At 34.6% G+C, this 20,289-nt stretch overlaps 1 protein-coding gene across 3 annotated transcripts in view; it reads right to left on the minus strand.

Annotated features, from left to right (window-relative positions):
• SNTG2 (syntrophin gamma 2) overlaps positions 1–20,289 on the minus strand; it is a 213,079-nt gene that overhangs the window by 95,800 nt on the left and 96,990 nt on the right. For all 3 annotated transcript variants that reach the window (XM_072333471.1, XM_072333470.1, XM_072333472.1), the window contains exons 3-6: positions 19,112–19,168; positions 18,961–19,018; positions 6,948–6,991; positions 6,781–6,822 (exon numbers count right to left, since the gene is read on the minus strand). In XM_072333471.1, the coding sequence (XP_072189572.1) occupies positions 6,781–6,822; positions 6,948–6,991; positions 18,961–19,018; positions 19,112–19,168 (201 nt within the window). The remainder of the gene's footprint in view (positions 1–6,780; positions 6,823–6,947; positions 6,992–18,960; positions 19,019–19,111; positions 19,169–20,289) is intronic.

The raw sequence follows: 20,289 nt of genomic DNA on the forward strand, positions 1-20,289 counted from the left end.
TAGCAATTCAATATTTGACTCTTCATTTATGACTGCAAAGACTACTACAGATTATTATAAACACTTTGTAGGTCTTTCAACACTTATAAAATGAAAAGCATTAAAAGAGATACAGTCTAGAACTGAATGAAAAATGACAACTCACAAACAGTATCTTTAAAACCTTTACTTTTAGGAAGTACTGCTTTAAAAGGTCTCTGCCTAGCCACACACACTGTGTGCTTTATCTAAGTAGTGCGATAGTGTAACAAAGAGTTTAATTCTACCTATAGCTCCTTTGTGCTAGGTAGCTGAATTCTCCATCAGTTTTAATTATAGTAATCCTACTTTTGTGTTCAAAAATTATCTGCATTGTAAATGCTCTTAATGCCACAGTACTTGCTGCTTTTCTAGCCAAGGGAATTAAATGACTGTGAAATAGATAGGGATAAAAAGTATCGAAACCTAGAACTACTTAATTGTGGATGGTTTCTCAATGTGCTTAGAGCTTGAGAGTAAGTCAGTTTCCAAGAGTACATTACAGAAATTATGTGATATTTAACACATAAAGCATTTTATTTTTGTTCAGTATTTTTTTATTTTTTATTTTCCCTAAGGTATTTTACTGTCTTCTACAAAAGAACTGTAGAAGTGCAAAGGAGTGCAAATATAAGGCTCAAAAATGTATGCTAAAATATGTAAATTTTATCATTTGTATCTAAAAGTATGCTATATAAGTTGCTTTTTAATGAGGAATGTGCCAGATGCATTCAGTGACAAAATAAACACATTTCTTAGGGTATCTGGCAAACTGAGATTGAACTGCATATTCCACAATATTTTAAAGTAGTATTACAGTTTGATGATTTGATCTGGCTTTATTTTTATGTAGTGCTAGGATATGTAATACCTATGACAAATTAGCTCCTGGAGAAATGAAACTAAACTCAGATCTTTTTCATCCAAGGAACGTGAAGAACGTTTTTAAATTGTTTGTCTCCTTGTCAGATAATAAGGCTGCTTTCTACCATGACCAAAGCCCTGTGAAAATAACTCAGAGAAAATTAATAGAGTAACTGAAAGATAAGGAAACTATGCACATCAGAGCTTTATTCTGCTACATTAGCATTCTTGTAATAATTGTTGGTATTTTTCCCCTTTCTGATACTGCTCACCTACAAATCAGCACTCAATTTTTTAAAATACATGATAAGTCTTAACTAAAGAAAGCAACTATTTAGCAGCATTAATAAATGTTCTCTAATAACAGTGCTCCTTCTCTTCCTTCTCTTATGAACAGGAGGGGGAATCTTTTTTTTTTTTTTTAGTGATAAGACAAGGGAGAACAGTTTTAAACTACAAGAGAGGAGACTTAGATTAGATATTAAGAAGAAATTTTTTACTCAGAGGCTAGTGAGGGACAGGTTGCCCAGAGACATCATGAATGCCCCATCCCCATAGGTGCTCAAGGGCAGGTTGCGTGGTATCCCTAGCAATCTTATCTAATGTCTACAAGCATTCACAGTCTGTGATAATTTCAACAAGCTTCCTTTCATTAAAATCCTCAGAGATGATAGATTCTATCTATGTTGATTCTTTTCATGCTTGAAATACACTGAAACCTTATATCAGTGAAGATACAACCCTTTTGCTTTGTGCACCAAACTGACCATTTGAAGAAACTATAGTAATAGTAAAATATTTGGAAGACAAGCCTACTCATAACCTAATGAAAATACCTTTCATACACAGAGAAACTAGTCATAGAAAAGTCAATGGGTAAAAACCTCTACAATGTTTCTCCTATATCTAAAGATACCAAAGTTCAGAGCTGAAAACCATCTTGATGAGGACAGTAGAATCTGCTAAAGCTTTTTGTTTTTCTAATTAGAAAGAAAAAAAATAAAAATAAAAATAAAAATAAAAATAAAAATAAAAATAAAAATAAAAATAAAAATAAAAATAAAAATAAAGGGAAATAGTTTAAGTAGAAAATTCAGAAAATACTCAATCTTCCAAAGATTAAAGCCATTTCACATAAAAATACTTTAGAAAAAAATAAGGGGAGTCTCACTGAATATTGAGAAGTATGAATCCCCCTATGTTATTTTAAAGTATATCCCTTCAAGTTCTTTCAGATAAATCTATGTCACTTTCCTCTCTACTCAGCTCTCACGTTTCTTGGTTTCATTTGACATACCTTAGTTCTGGTATCAATACTGGCAGAGACACTGAACAATATATCCTTTACTATTCCTTTCACGCCAATCAACTTTACAAGCCTACATAATCTCTCATCTCAATTATATCTTTTTCCATAAGAAAGCTCTACCTGACTTATAACTTATTCACTGTTTAGAAGCTGCTCTACATCTTTGATCATGCTGCTCAGTGCCTTGTTGCTTTCTCTGAACCTTTTCCTGCTCTTTTGCATCCTTTGAAGTGAAAGGACCAGAAATACTGTCAGTACTGAAGATACAAAGCCACCCTGGATGCATACAGTGATGCTCTCAGTTCTGCTTTCCACTTCTTTTATAAAAAGATCCTCTGTCATTTGATTAACTTTCATGAATTCCTGAAGCCTGAGATTTTATTTCACAGCTACAGTGATTAGTTCAGAGTTCATCAGTCTGTACACAGAGCCAGGACTCTTCCCTTCCATGTTTACCACTTAACTTTCTCACTAAAGTAAGTCTCCTTTCTCAGAGGATGGGTGTTATTGGTGTGAGGAAAGAATCTCAAGATGAACCAGGGAATGCTTAGACTGGGCACAAGAAATTATTCCTACATGGAGAATGTGACCAGGCTTTGCAATGAACTTCCTAGGAAACCTCAGGAATCCCCATCCCTGGAGGTATTTAACAGATGTGTGGATGTGACATGAAATTTTTGTCATGGGACTCTAGGCTAATGGTAGGACTTGATTGTCTCGAAGATCTTTTCCAACCTAGATGATTCTTCACTTCACCTTCTACTCTACTGACACTGCTGTTCTTCACAGCTGCCCCTTATCCTTCCCACTTTGAATAGCTATGCTGAATGAGCAAAGTGAAATCTCAGGCTTTATTTTCTTTCAGTTTGTTGAGGATATCTTGAAAAAGGGAGTCCTAGCAAAGTGGAATTGTGTGGGATATTCCTTCATTGTAAATCACAATCCAATTACTCTCCCTCTCAATTTCTATCTTTCAAACAATTATTTATCCAAACAAGAATCATGGCATGTATGAGACAAGGGTTTTGTTGAGTGTTTTTTGGAAATCCAAGAAAACTATATCAATAGAATTTCCTTTATCCATATTATTATTAATTCTTCACAAAGCACAAGTTGTTTTCCAAAACATTGCAACTCTTAGTAAAAAAAATGTTTGTATGTTTTTATCTGTATATTTGTTAAATCTATCTATATATTTTTATGATTGCTAATGATTTGTCTAGAACAGTCACTAGGCTTACCAGACTGTAGTTCTACAGATCATCTTTTGCATCTTTTATTGATATGTATTTATCACTTTTCAATCCCTGGATACCAATACACCTTGGACACTGTCTTTTAATTTAAAGTGATATCATTTAAACAGATAATAATGTAATTTTGATTTTAAACACATACAATAGTTATTATTTTATTCCATCGCCTCTTCTAAATGCTAATTCTTTATACAATATTCATTTTTAATTTAACAGTAAGTGTTCTGTAAACTAAAATAAATGATCCCTATGGTTATGCTTATATTAGTAAATTAAACATGATGATGACACAAATCCAAACACTGAGACATGATTAGTTAAATTCCGTATGTTAAATTGTTAACACATAGATTTGTATGGCTTAAACGCTTGCAGTTTATCACTTTACCAAATCCACTCCTGGTATGGATTAGGTTAGCCTAGGCTAATGGCCATAGTGAATAAGTATTTTGGGGATTGCAATCAGTTTCAGGAGACGTCAGTGAATTTAGCTACAACAACATTAGTATGCTGCACCTGGTAACCTCAGAGAGACTGGGCAGAAAACAATGCAGGCTGCAGTGCTCAGCCAATGGTCACAACTGACTCTGACTCATTAAACCATCACCAAAATAGTGCACTTTTACTACTGCTTCAGTAGATTTACCTGCAATCCTACCTATCAACAGAATTGGAAAAAAAAAAAATAATTATCTTCACATGCATTCTTACTATTGTGAATGTTTGGATATAATCAAGCAATTCCTTCTCACCACCCAGAGGCATAATAACTAGTTTCCAACCAACATCCACTCTGTCAAAAGAAAGGCGTATCCTCTGATGCATCCTCCTTTGGTGCTTTTCCCTGCCAACTGACAGACAGGAGAACCCAGTGATGTCCTGAACTGCAGGAGTCCAGACACTCACAAGAATTGCTAAGGTTTTCTCCACAGAAACCACTTTTTAATTGGCACAAAATATTTTTGTTTAGAGTATTTGTTACTGCTGTTCAAAAAAAAGTAAATAAGGTAATTTATGACTGTGGTATTAGAGGATCTGTTCAACCTTGCAAGGGGCCGCTTATTCACTACTAACAGATTAGGCATGTATTATGATGACCAATACAAGATATTCTATTTTGTATTCATCTGATCAAATGAAAATACTCAAGAATACTTTTTGATCAGATGTATTCCTGTTCACTGCAGACAATACAGTGGTATTTAACAGTTGTATACCATAAAGCAGCGTAGCATAGCTTAATAAACAGGCTCCACTGCACTGCAATAGGCATGACTCTCCTTGACAACAATCTGAAATGGTCCCAAAACTAAATGTAAATTAACATACTGGGAGTTTGTCAAAGTAATTTTATAGTTTGGCAGGCATCTCTTTTCCATTTTCTAATGAGTCCTTCATCACACATGAGAAATAAGTTCTACGTTGCAGAAACATTTTTCAGTTGAAATAGGCTACTTGGAAAAATATTTCTAAGGCAGAAGAAAATCTTAAACAGCACAGTTACTGCAATTCCTGATCCAATTCCATTAAAAGGATATTAATTTTGATTCCTGTTATTTACTGAAACATTACTAGTGGAAAGAAATATGAATCAAATATTTTTGCTTTGAATTTTGAAAGGATTAAAATATATATGCAGTTCTAATTTCATAAATGCATCTTTCAATACAGAAGACGAGATTGATGCAGATGAAATATAATTTTGCATGCTGAAAACTTAGTTTAGTGTGAACATTGAAATGACATTTTATCAAGAGCACTGACTGTTCCATTTGTGTTGCACAGGGTGATAATATGATTAGCCACTAGGGAAACAAAATAAATTTCCCTCTCAGACAATCAATACTGAAACTATATTAATCTCCATATTACCATTGTCTATATTCAGTCTTCCCACACTAATATACTATTTGTATAAATAAATTTATTTTTCAAGGAATATAGGTTATTTTCAACTCTTCACAGTCTATTGTATTACCTACTAATAAGAGGGGTTTTTCTTGGTCCTGATTTCCAGTTCTTCATATATTCCTCCGTACCACTAGCCAGAGCTAAGATGTGATTGTGCATCAGTAGCAGCTTGAAGAGTTGTGAAGAAAAGCAAAGCAAATTCATGGAATTTGAAGGGAGAAACAGGAAAGCCAGTTTGTCATTAAATTGTTGTAAGCAGACCAGCCAATTGTTTTGCTTGCAGAGGTGCAAGCACCTTTCAACATCTCTCAAGGGTCTTGAAACACTGAACACCAATGGGTGTTCAGTGCAATTATGATCTTTATATAATCATCTCCAAAGTATCAGTTGTGAAGGTGGTAGGTAGTAAGAACAATAAATTGGCCTCCTATCCTATTATTCTCCAATCTTGTAGCCTTTCCTCTCATGTATCTACCCCATGGGTGTGGGTTTTAAGTCTTTAAAACCTGTGGTATCAAATTACACATAATCTCCATTTAATATAATGCAGGTTATCTAAATTTATACCTGTACAGCACATTTCTTCAAATGCTATAAGAGTGAACAATCAGATATTCTAAAATGCTATAAAATAAGAACAAAAGGGGAAAATGTTCAAACACTAAAGAAAAGCAAGACATGCCACTAGGGTGATAAAACAAAACAAAACAATTCCTATTAGAGGTACAACAAAAAAGAAATAAATAAAACAAAACAAACATCATAAAATAAAATCCCAACCACCACACTTCCCAAAACAAAGGTACAGAGAACAAATGAAAATGGGTGCTCTTGCTTCTGACCTTTAATGGTGTATCATTGTGGTAGAATCCATTTAGTAGCTTGTAGTGGATTACCCATGAAGGTGCTTTCTCACACCACACACTCACCAAATCTCACAGAATAAATCCCTTGCTCTATCACTTGATCCATTTATCTAACCACACTCTGATTTTCATAGCAGGCTGTGGTAGCAGAAATGTCTTCTTGCAGAATTATCTCCAGGTACATTGACACCTCTTTTCCTACTGGTTCTTCCTTTAGCCATACTGACTACAGTTGTTCAGAAAGCTTTGTTTAATGAACCCCATGTACAGTGCAAAGAGTAACATCATACATTTCTCTATTATTCATCACAACTAGCACAGCTGTGTTACACTAGAACTTCTGGAGAGCTACTTGGTACTGAAAAACAATTTTTAAGGAAAGTAACTCAACGTTTTGTGGTCAGCAACTTTCAGGAACTTTAGAATTTTTCATGTGATATAGAACAGAACAGAATACAGTATAGAACAGAAGAAACTAACTCAACTGGATCAAGGAAAATGAGATGGGCACAGAATATTCTGCATGCTACCAAGAAGTTAGACTGGAAGGACTTACCACTTCTTCATGGGTGGCACTTTCTACGTTAATACCGTTAACCTTAAAAATAAATAATAAAAAAAGATACAGTAAAAACAAAATGATTTGAAATGTCCAAGCTAGCTAATGAAACAAACATAAAAGCAAGTCAGAAATAAATATGGTAAAACCAAATGTTTACTGACCTGTATTATTGCATCTCCTATAAACAACATTCCAGTTTGGTCAGCTGTGGGAATACAGACAAAGTACAATTTAACTGAAAAATTTTAACTGTAAAGACATGTTTTATTCTCTTTCAGCAACTGGTTTAGCATGCTGTTTGTAAGCATAATTAGAAACTGATTTGCTTGTAAAAATAACGATACAGCAATCAGTATTCATCCTATAAAGGTAATAGATTCGTAGCAACCTTAAACAAATGAACAGAGCTACTGCCCATGCAAAAATAACTTGTTTAATATGGAATACAAATGTCATCTAGCATAATGAAGGATTTTATTAAATTATGTGGAAATTGCGATTCACACTTTTCATTATTATTCTGCAAAAGGGAAATAGAAATCTACGAAACTGCTTAGCAATTCCTTTCCCCTGAACAAATTTACAGGGAGAGGTATAATTAAAGAGGTTGTGTCTAGAATTTAATACAAATCTTTAACAAGAAGTTTGAGTTAGCTTTATTCCCGAGAGTGGGATAATAAATTATTTTAGTTGGTTTCCTGCCTCAGAAAATTAATGGGAATAATGTAATGAAACTGCAAAGAAAACAATTCTACATAGACACAAACAATGGCATTTTTTGAGGTGTATTCACCAGTGTCTTGTGGTCCTTTTTTGTTGTTGTTGTTGTTGTTCTTCTTCTTCTTTAATTTTAGTAGAATTTGGGGATGTTTACCTCTTGAAATTTGGTCCTTAATTAAAAGTAAGTCTCCACACCACATATTATAAAAAACATGCTAAACATGCTACAAGTTGTGTTGTTGTTGGTCTTTACCTTACTTTATTTTAAAATCATTTCCTGTACTTAAAGGATATGCACACAGTTTGTAACTGCTGCTATAAAAAACGGTTATCTATGCACACAAAGGCAACTGAACTAAAGCAGTTTGAAAACAAGAAGCAATTTGGAGTAGACTGTGGGGGTACCTGTATTGCTAGAGGTGACAAATGCTACCTTAGGCATCTCAATACTAAATTGAACTGATGTTCAAGCCCTATATTAGGAGAAGGTCAAACTTTCAGAGACAATTTCACTGCTTTTAATCAAGGTCTGTTTCTGCAGCCTGCATTGCTGTCTGATGACAGTGCACCTCAGGATGAAGTGAGTCGGGGCCCAGACAACAGTAAGTGAAGTTTTGCATGACAGATCAATGTAAAACAGAAAAAGTAAAATTACCAACACAGACAAAAGTCTTGAGATCTAGTTCTAGAGAGCTAGTATACAGTTCAAGGATTGACATGACATGGCATGACATGACATAAAAAGGTATAAAATCTCAAGGAAGTAAGACAGATTGCTGAAGGATTCCTGAAGGATTGTAATTCATCATCACTGAAAATAAATCCCTTTCAGGGAACAATGGAAGCTGAACATTCCCCATCTGATTTCTGATGGTGAACTGACTCATTGGTCACCCCACAGTGATGAGCACTGCAACAACCCTCTCTATTTACTATAGACATTATACAAAAAATAGCTTAAGTGCACAGTGTAATTGTATCCTGCTTACGGAATGTATGAACAATTGAAGCTGTGCAGATAAAATGAATGGGAGGAAGACAGTTAAATGATGGATACCAAATGCTCTATGAAAGGAAAAAAAAAAAAAAAAAAAAAAAAAAAAAAAAACACAGAAAAACGATAGAAAATAGGGAAAATCAAAGTGTTTGCTGCAGAAGTGAATTATACTGTAAAATAACACAATAATGCATATGCCTCCATAGCTGTTATTATCATGGCCACTAATGGTACTCTGGCAAACTATATACTTATAATTTTGTGATGAAAAATTTTGGCTTGATCTACAATTTAAAATCCAGGATGATTTCTAACAAAAACTTTTTTAACAAATCCAACAGTAGAGGCCATGTCACTATGATGCATAAATCACAATATATTTTGCAAGTATATTAGAACTAATCACCAGAAAAATTCTGTGTATAGAGACAAGAAGAGAGTTTTATTCTCCCTCATTTTATATCTGAAGACAAGTAGTTGTATCATCTCAAACTCTTCTGATTTTTTCCTAAAGTTATACTTCTCTGTGTGAAAACAAAACAAAACAAAACAACCATTGTGCAAGTTCAAGAACTTTGCTTCCCACTGGTAGCATTCTCTTAGAAAGGTATCTATGAAAGACTATTCAGCAATCATGAATCACTATATATACTGATTCATAAAAATAAAATATTTGAGAAAATATTTGAGAATGAGCTTAGTGATACTAACTAACATACAGCCTCATTCAGAGAAACAGGAAATACAGATTATCTGGAATTCAATATGCTTCCTGACATTTTATGTAAAATGATATTTTACTTGTAATGAGTTGAATATGGTCAAAAAAACATTTTTCAAAGAAAACAAGCACAAAGTAATAATTAGCAGAAGTGCATAGGGGTTTAAAAGACAATTAAGTGTGCTACAAAAATTAGCATTAAATCACCTTTACACCTTAATTATGTTTATAAAAGGTTAAACATTGATTATGATTCATACATTCATGAAATTCACAAGGGATACTGTGGTAGAAGGAAAACATCTATAACCCTTAAGGGTCTTCTAAAGAAGATACAACATTTCTTTTTTTTTTTAAAATATGTTAGACTTGAAAATATATTCACAAACAAACCTGATCCATCACTGTAGTCCTCTGACACTTTATTAGAGATGCACAAAAAACATGCTGTTTGAAGTACACAATTAAGATGACTACATGAATCTTCCAGTTCATAAGCTTAAATATATGTATTTCACCACAAAAAGAGAATTGAAATGAACAGCTAAAAAAGTATATGAATTAGAAAGAAAAAAATGCAGAAATTGGTATCTACATAGAATTTGAGGGACTTCATAACATTATCCAGATGTGTTTTTTTTTTTTCACTCTCTCTCATGAATTGGACATAATTATAGTCATGACTATAATGATACCATCAGTGCAATTTGATTTATATTTTCATGAAAATAAGCAGCTTTGCAACTGCATTTGTAACCAATATTTTAAAACAGAACTGCATTATTACCTTGTTAGGGAAGTTTGTAAGACATAGAACATCCTTTACAGGACTTTACAAGATTTATTTCAACAATTTAAATAAAAAAATCTTTGCAAATTTCTATCCTTATTTCTCATGTTGACAATGAGGTTTCCTTAGCTTAGTCTTCATACTCCTGAGAGTAGTCCAGTTTATCATGTGACCAAAAGCTGTATGTCAATAATGTAATGTTTCATAAAACATCCATGTCATTATTCTAATGTGCCAGGTTCTCCATGCTAAATTCAGTGGCACATGGGAAACTAGGCTTCTCTGTCCAATCTTTTCACTGGATAGCCTATGGAGTACGCAACCACTGATCCTTTTGTGCAACTAGAAGTACCACATTTACCTGTAGACCCAGTCAGGAACTCACTGCTAAATCTCTAGAGTACACAGGTCTGAAGAACTGAAGCTTAACACACCTTAAGAATCAAGTCAGTGTGAGATGTGTGTAGGATGACAGAGATAAGGCAGGTACTGGAGTAGGCAGAGACTGAATACAGCAAGGACAACATGTTTGGAGAGCCAATAATAGATCTCACTGAAGGCTGAAGAAGTAGAATATTCAGCTGTGATAAAGAAACTGCCTTTTCCCTGGCAATTTAGAGCTCAATACTCCTGATTATGAATGTCTTAACGGTAAAATGAATCTCCACCTGACTCATAGAAGGTCAGTGAATGAAAGTACCACTCTGAATAGATTAGGGAGCACTGAGAAGCTGAGCCTTCTTGCTGACAGTACTTTAGCTGGCACTTTGCCTAGCTGTGTAGCATACAGCATCGTGTCTGCAAAGTTAACAGAAAATAAAACTGTTTTGGTCTCGAAAATGAAGAACAAAAAGAAGTACAAGATACACAGACACTGCAAAAGTCTCCAGGAAAGATCTGAGGATCTGAGCAAGAACTGAATAGACTTGACGTGTAGATTTCCTTACCATTTGGCATATGGTACCTTGCGCATGTAACTAATATCAAGACTTTACTAGGACAATGCATATGCTGGCAACTTTAAATTCCTTCTGATTTTCTTCAATTTAAGAAGTACTAGAAAATACAGAATAACTGCATATATTCCTGGAAATGAACAATTCACAAAGTACACTGTAAGAAAACTCCTTTGTCTTTTCAATATTTATGCATACTGCTGTTATTACCAAAAAGGCATTGAGAAGGACCTCAAGGTCCCTGTGGACAAGTTGGCCAGTAATCAACCATGTGTCCTTGCCAACAGTACCCTGCAGTAGTCTAGTCTGCATAAAGAAAAGTGCTGCCCACAGGTCAATGAAGGTGATTCATTATCGCTGCTCAGCTGAGACACATCTGGAACGTTATGCCTTGTTCTGGGCTCTACAGTACAACAAAGATGGGATCTTACTGAAGCAAAGCAAGTAAGAACCGCATAGATGAAGGGGCTGTAGTATCTTTCCTGTGAGGAGAGAGGTGAGACTATTCAGCCTAGGGAAGGGTCAAAAGAATCTCATAAACATGTATGATGACCTGATAGGAGGAAATAAAGGAGAGCTGGACTCAACTCACAGTGCCCACCCACAGAATAAGAAGCATTAAATTCTGTGTCAACAAAAAATAATAAATAAATAAATAAATAAATAAATTGTGTTGTGAGGGTAGCCAAAAACTGAAATGTAGCTGCCATATCTCCATCCTTGGAAATAATTAAAACTGGGCTGACTAGGTAATTCAAAGAGGTCTCTTCCAAACTCAACAATTCTGTGATTTGCAAAGGCACACAAAAAAATTTACTGAACATGCTTATATGTTTTAATGCATTTATTCAAAATTCAACTATTAACCTGTTAAGAAAGTATTTGCCGTAAATATATTTGGAATGAAAACAGAATATAGTTTAATAATTTGATTATGTTGATTTTTCTCAGAATTATCCTTCATATGCCACTCATCTAAGTTTCTGGAGCAGTTTTTCTGAAAAGAAACATAGGTACTGATTTCTAATTCCTGTTGCTAGAGGAGCTACAGTGATATGAGAATGGTATTACTGAAAAAGAACAGGCAGCAAGAGAAGCAAACAATCCTAGATTGAGAGCAGGTAGATTTTCTTACAAGGGAAATTAAGCAGAATCATTTGTCAAAATTATACGTTACAGCAGAGTCCAACCCAAAAAGGTAAATGAGTCAGTCCACTGGAAAAAAAAAAACCAAACAAACAAAAAAAAACAAACAAACAAAAAAAACCCACCCTTAAATGATGGACATTTCTAACATAACTATTTCAATTTCTTAGTGTCATATTCAGTGTTGCGCTGAGATATTAATTCCTCTGCTCCATTATTATTGTCTCTTTTCTTTGCTGTTTTTGATAATTCTATTTGCATCTGTTTATCTCTATGATTTCCCACCTCACTTTCTATTAATTTTCAGCGTGTCCCTGTTGCCTTCGCCTGGCAATCAGCTAAACACTACACAGCCTTTTGCTCATCCACCCTATTCCCAGTGGGATGAGGAGTCAGAATAAAAAAATTAGAACTCCTAGACTGAGATAAAAATGATGTCCTAAGACAGAAAATGAAATGACAACAGTAATAGCATATATACATATATTCACAAAACAGCTTCTCTCCACGCACCAACCAATGCCCAGCCAGCCTCAGAACAGCAGCTTCCCTCCCAGCCAACCCCACACAGTTTTATAGTTTTTTTTTTTTCATGTGATGTCATACGCTATGTAACAACCATTTAGTCAGCTTATGTCAGCTGTCCTTGTTTGGTCTCCTTGCAGCTCCTTGTGCACCCCCAGCCCCCTTACAGGCAGGACAGTACGAGAAGCTTTGTGCATCACTGCTCAGCAACAACAAAAAACATTATTGTCTTATCAACAATGATTTCCTCCTAAAGTCAAAACACAGCATCATACCATACACTATGAAGAAAACCAGCCTTAAGGGCTGTACTCTCACTCACTCTAGTCTTACTTAATTTTTCCTATTATTTATCAATCTTATGGAGAGCCATGGAAAAAAAAAAAAAATGTAGTAACAGTAAAAGCAGAGTTGATTTATTTATTTTATTATTATTATTATTATTATTTAAATTGTGGGCTTTCAATATAGCAAGGGAACTTATATGATGGATAGAGACTTTTTTACCAAGATTTGTAGTGACAAGACAAAAGGCAACAAGTTTTAAACTGAAAGATAATCAGAATTACAGAATAGCTTGGGTTGGAAGGGACCCTTAAGATCATGTAGTTCCAACCCCCTTGTTCTAGGCAGGGACACCTACCTCTAGACCAAGTTGCTCAAAGCTCCCCTCCAGCATAGCAGAAGTTTTTTTACACAAGAATATAATTAGTTTTAACAAGGTCAAGTGCAAGGTGTTGCACTTGGGTCAAGGCAATCCCCAGGTACATATGGAGACTATGAGAAGCACTCCTTGAGAGCAATCCTGCAGAGAAGGACATGAGGGTCTTGGTGGACGAAAAGCTGGACATGAGGCAGCAGTGTGTGATTGCAGTCAAGAAGACCAACAGTATCCTGGGCATTCAAGGTCAGTTTGGATGGGATACTGGGCAGCCTATCTAGTCGTTGACAACCCTACCCAGCGGGTTTGGAACTAGAGGGTCTTTAAGGTCTCTCCTAATCTAAGCCATTCTATGGCTCTACGATGATACAGTAAGATTAGTTCTAATAGATGTATGATTAATATCACTTGTAGAAGTCTTACTGAGCTGAATAACATAGACAAGTTATGAATATGAAACATCATATAAGGATATAAATTAATAGCAAATCTGACATCCTCAGTCTTCTTAATAAAATTATATGAGTTTCCATTAAATGCTGTTAGAGAGTGCAATAAAGTTTTAAATGCTTTAGAGGTGAAGACAAGCTTGCAGACTAAGTGGGAATGCCTGAAATAACTGAAGTACATGTGTTAAAAGAGATACAAAAAGAAAAAAAAGATGTGACTCCTAAACTAGCCTAGAAAGTCTTTAGTTCAGAAATCCATAAGGGAAAGATAAGAATAGTGAAAAGATGAAAAACAGAACTTTTCTGAAGTTGCTGAAGGAAGTTTCTTATATTATTCCATTTGACAGTACCTAGAAAAAAATTGTTACATTTGCTCTTTCCATCAAGTATTCTGCGTTATTCTTGACTATGCTTCAGCCCAAATAATCAGAATGAGTTTTACTCTGACTTTAATTAATATTTTTCAGTGCAGTAGGAATCTTTGTTACAGATTAGAAGATGGTTTCTGGCTAGCTGCTTGCTTCTCCAGTTTCTGTACTAAAACACATTGATAAAAGAAAGCTCCAAATCCAGAGTCCAAAATACCATCCATCATAGAAGGACAATTTATCTGAGTGAATGTGTGTGGTGAATGACGTAGTTCTCTAATTTCACCATAGGAAAAACTATCACATACATTTCTCTTCAGTATGGATGGCAGTGGCAACAAATTCAAAAAGTAACAAAAAATTTATTTCATTAGATTTCTGCAGCTCATCAGAAGAAGGGAAACAGAAGAAAGAGTTCAAATTGTAAGCATAAATGAAATCCTAAGTTCCTATTTATTTATTTATTTATTTATTTTCACTCAACTGCTAACTGGAGCAGATGATAACTGAAGAAATAAAAGACTTTTTCAAAAACTTGTTTCAAGTTTAGAATACATAAATAATAGCTATAATATTAGAGCTTCACTGAAATTACAAAGTTTTCAGATTTTATCAACCTTTTTGTTTGAGAAACTGCAAAATGCACTGTCCAAAGAAGACTCTCATCACAAAAACCTAAGGAAGTCAAAATTCCAAGCTACATTTTATATTTTTACATAGCAATTAAGTAACAATAATTATCTTTTATTGAAGTTGGTCTTCATTTGCATTAAGAAGAATTTGATTATTAATATATCCTATGAATATCATTTACAATAACATTTTAACAGAAAAGCATTACTCTTCATCAATAAGTTAATGCACACATATGTCCATCTACATGCATGTGTGTATATACATATATATATATATATACACACACACACATTTACATATATAAAATCTCATTTTGGGAAAGCATATAAACAACTGCTTAAATCTAGGTTTGGACATCAAATTCATATTACATAAATACATAGCATATTACATATATTCATATTGCATTCATACATTGCAAGTTTTTGATCCATTCCAATTTTCCCCACCTGGGCTTAAATCTTTCTTAATCTTAACCTTATTAAAGTGAAACCATAAGGCTGCTGAAGCCAGGCTAAGTAGAGATGCAGAAATGAAGAATGTTGTATGAATATCACCACTATATTGTGCTGCTTGTTTGTAATCTCACACCATGCCCAATGAATGATTTATTGGTTACTCTAGCTGTAACACCTTTGTGGAGAACTGGAGTAAACACAGAAAAAATACTTATGTGAGCAGCACCGCATATGCTTACATATCAAACCATCTTTGCTTGGCACATATGTGTAAGTGAAACTGCTAAAAGCCCTCATCAAACTGACACCGTGTGCTCCAAACAGATGGTCCTGAGTGCAGGCAGCCAGGATGGATACAGCTGGATACAGCTACAGCGTTTGGAAAGTGCAGGGTTTCCAGCCAAGAATGTCTCAGTGGCTGAGTGTCCTGAGTTTGTTCTAAACCTGTCAGGGTATACGTAACTCCCCTCAGAAATGGACTAAACACATTAAATATTAAGTCACCTTTTATCACAGAAGGTGGGAAAATGCTTTCAAATTAACGTTTGAGAACCAATTTGGTTCTCAAGAGAGGATCCTCTGTGAAACCAGCAAAATGCAAACTATCCTTATTCTGCCAGGTTTTATTCAATTATATTTATCTATTTTAACCACACACCAGTGAGCTGTACCCACTGTTCTGTTTCTTCATTGATGATTGTCTCACTTCACATGTTTTATGAGATGCAGGCAGAGATCACAAGCAGCAGTCAGATTATTACAACAGCACTCACAAAGATGGAAATCTGTATCAAGGTAACCAAAAGTGACTGCTAACTTGATAACTCTGTAACATAAAACTGAAATTAAACTGCTTGACCATAATAATATAATGCTTTAACAATTAAAGTATCCTGTATTGTATGCAACTAAAGTCACATGAACTTATGAATACATTATATTTCAGTCTGTTACTATTTACAGCCCCTACCCTTCTGCAAGTTCATAGATTTACTTAAATATTATGGATAGGAATAACAAATACCAGATAGAAGTTTTTAAACATAGTAAAGTTCATAGAATTTACTCCTATGTTTTATATAAGAATTCTTTAAAGTATATTTCACATATCTTACAATTTTTCTTACAGGTTCACTGTATATCAAGTAAGCCTGAACAACTCTATTCCTTTCCAAGGTCAGTATATTCTTCAATATATTCATTTACGCTTTTCTAAGAATAGCACTCTGTCCATTTTTGACTGTGAAATCACTGCAGTCATTACCATAAATATCCTGTTAATACCGATTATAACACACTTACTAGAATAATATATATCTAGAAGCTATTAACAAAACACCAACACTATTTTCTAATGATTGACTCTATCTTAGACTCAAAAAGGAAAATCAATTCTATGTTAAATTTCACCACAGAAAACAATCAGAAAAAGAATGATTCAGTTTTGGAAAATCTTACTGAGAAGCTTCAATATCAATATTCTCTTTCAAAACAAAACAAAACAAAACAAAAAAACAAATGCTGGGAGATTATTAGTAATGTAGTTAATATTCTGAGTCAACAGGACAGTGGTACACATGAGCAAGAAGGAAAAAAATCCTATCTTTGGAAGTGATTGTCTATGGGATTAAAATGTCCCTTAGGCTAATTACATCACTTTAATTTAGAATTATTAAATGTGTTTGCATTTACTTTTTCTCATTCAGTCTGGGACAGGACTTTTGTCCCTCTAAAATTAACGAAAGCTTTATCAGTATGAAAAAGACGTAACTTTTGTCAGCAGCATCAGCAAAATTCACTTTTCCTCAGTCCTGTGGAGGAGCATAGATGCTGGGAGAAAATTCATGGCAGACTTAATTGTGATTAGAAATATACTGGGATATTAGTCTCCAGTAGTGAAGGACTACTTTACCTTATCCTTCAGAAATATAAAGCTAGGCTCCTGAATTGAGTTTCTGTGCAAGTTTCTGTCTTATAAAACAGTCATAATGAAAGAAAGTCAAATCAAATAGAGCAATCCATGACATTCATGGATGTGGGAGCCTGCTTCAGCAGGGTGGTTGGGCTAGATGGTCTCTAGAGGTCCCCCTTCCAACCTCTACAATTCTGTGATTCTGTTATAAACACTGTGAGCACAGCTGAGGGCTCTCTAAGCAAGTTAAAACTGTAAGCAAAGTATTTAATACTTCCACTGTTACAGTATTTTGAAAATTTAAGGAGGAAATAAATATTTCTAAATACTTAGATAGTATAAAAGTTGTACAAGTATAAAATAAGAAACAACTTCTTTATCCTATTAAACTTCCAACTTTTGGAACTATAAAATAGCACTGTATCCAAAAACATGATTTTTCAGTGCTGCCGTACAACAGTTATTAAATTTCACAAAAGGTAGCAAGTTATCAGGTATTTTAGGAAATCACTTTTTTTTTTTTTTTTTTTTTTTTTTTTTTTTCGGTAGGAAGAATTTTACTCACGTAAGTTTATCTAAATTAGCAAAATCCCTCATAGTGAAATTCTATTTTCAAATGATTTTGTATGACTTTCTTTCTTTTTTTTTTTTAATTCAACGTAACTGTTGAAGTAGCAACTCATCTCATTGCTCATCTCAAAGTCCCTTGTGAAGTTACTTAATCAGTTTCACCACTACTAGTACCTCATATAATGAAAATCCATTATTAATTTATTCCCATTATAAATATACAGATTTTCAGTCCAAAATGCAGTTTGAGGTAAAATTGTCACTCTGACACTTGACATTTCCTCTCTTTATAACCAACATTGATATTTTTCCATATATATCTTTATATAAATACTTATATTAAAATATACATATATTTATGTATGTGTATATGGGGAGAAAGAATGTACATATGCATAGAATACTTCTTTCCCTTTAGAAAATATTATCAGATTGTTTCCTGCAAAATTAAAGCATTAGAATCATATAATTGTGTAATGACCATGATCACAGAATATCTTGAGTTGGAAGGGACCCACAGGATCATCGAGTCCAACTCCTGGTTCCACAAGGGACCACCCAAAATCCAAGCCCTATGTCATCAAAATGCTCCTTGAAATCCCTCAACTCAGTGCTGTGACCATTGCCCTGGGGAGCCCTTTCCAACTACTCTGTGACCTTTTCCTAACACTTAGCCCAACCCAAGTCCTGGGACACAGTTCCATGCCATTCCCTTGGTACCTGCCCCTATCACCAGAAAGCAGAACTCAGTGCTTCCCTCTGCTCCATGTGAGCAGCTGCAGCCATCATGAGGGCTCCCCTCAGCTCATAATTACCATTACAAATCACCCTCTGTTTCCAATACCATATGACAGTGAATTACTGTGTAGGGAAAAAAATATGTTCAGATTATTTCTTTTATCCTCTGGGTTATTAAATTTAAGTGTATCAATACATTTCCTAAGTCACAGCTTTGTTTTCAGAAATAATGTTAAAAGCTTTCTCTATTACACATCTGTCTCACTGCAGTAAAATGCATGTTTTTGGAAGCAGTAACATACCAGGAAAATTTCGAGCTCAGTTCCTGAAGACATGGGCAGATTACAGATTTTAAATTCAACACAAAGGATACGTTGAACGTTTAAATAAAGTCTTAAAGACACTGTGATGCTGGAATGAGTCATAAATATGTTTTAATTTTGAGTCTACAGAACATTTGATATTAAAAAGAAATAATGTATACTATAGTACTATACATTTAAATAACAGAAATATATATATTTTACCTGCTTGGTCTTTAAACATTTTTGATATGACGACAGGCACTTTGTGCTCTGCACCACCCTGTAAAAGACGCACATTAATAGTGAGATGACAATCAAGGCTGAAGTGAACTATTCAAACTGAAAATTAAAACAAGAAAGATATTTTTCATACCTTTATGCTTAAGCCCAAGCCGCCAACTGGTTGTCTATGAAGTGTAACAGTTCTGTGCTTTAAAAAATTGCAAAAAAAAATAAATTTAGGTGAAAACACAATATTTGAATAGGCACATAAGATGCTTTAAAGTGCTATCTATTTAAAATAAAATAAAATAAAATAAAATAAAATAAAAAATCAGTGGTGCCCTGCAATTTATATGATCAAGTTCTGTTCTGAAGTATCTGATTTATAGGCATTTATTTTCTACCACTGATGTGATATTCTTCCTAAAGAGAAAATTTCACTTACTTTTGCTTTATTTTGACAAATGTTTTCATGAAAACATCAAAAAATTTGAGATGCATGTTTTCATAGCTGATTTTTCTTTAGCTGCTATTAGGCTTGCACATGATATTTATTCTCATATCTCCATCACAAATACTGATGTCTTCTAAGCATTATCTTCTGTCATATGCTATTTTTGCAGCATATGCTAAAAGACTTTTTGTGATTGTCTGCCTTATTTTCTTGCATTTCACGTTTAAGTGCATAAAGAAGATAAATCTGGAATACTGTGTCCAGTTCTGGGCTCCCCAGTACAAAAAAGACAGGGATCTCTTGGAAAGAGTCCAGCGGAGGGCCACAAAGATGGTGAAGGGCCTGGACCATCTCCCCTATGAGGAGAGACTTAGGGAACTGGGTCTGTTTAGCCTTGAGAAAAGAAGGCTGAGAGGGGACTTGATCCAGGTTTATAAATACCTGAGGTGTGGGAGCCATAGTGGCGAGGCTGGTCTGTTTTCAGTAGTGCGTGGGGACAGGACTAGGGGAAATGGGCTGAAACTTCAGCATAGGAAGTTCCGCACGAATGTGCGCAAGAACTTCTTTACAGTGAGGATGACGGAGCACTGGAACAGGCTGCCCAGGGAGGTGGTGGAGTCTCCTTCTCTGGAGATATTCAAGACCCGCCTGGACGCCTACCTGTGTGACGTGGTGTAGGGAGCCTGCTTTGGCAGGGGGGTTGGACTCGATGATCTCTAGAGGTCCCTTCCAACCCCTACAATTCTGTGATTCTGTGATTCTGTGAAGTGTTTATTGATATTTTACTATAGCAGGCTATCATACGTTTATTAGTAAACTGAATCAGATGTTTCATTAATGTGCAAATCATGGTGACTGACAATACAATAGTGCCA

Source organism: Excalfactoria chinensis, chromosome 3 (genome assembly GCF_039878825.1).
Source record: "Excalfactoria chinensis isolate bCotChi1 chromosome 3, bCotChi1.hap2, whole genome shotgun sequence".
Taxonomy (NCBI): Eukaryota; Metazoa; Chordata; class Aves; order Galliformes; family Phasianidae; genus Excalfactoria; species Excalfactoria chinensis.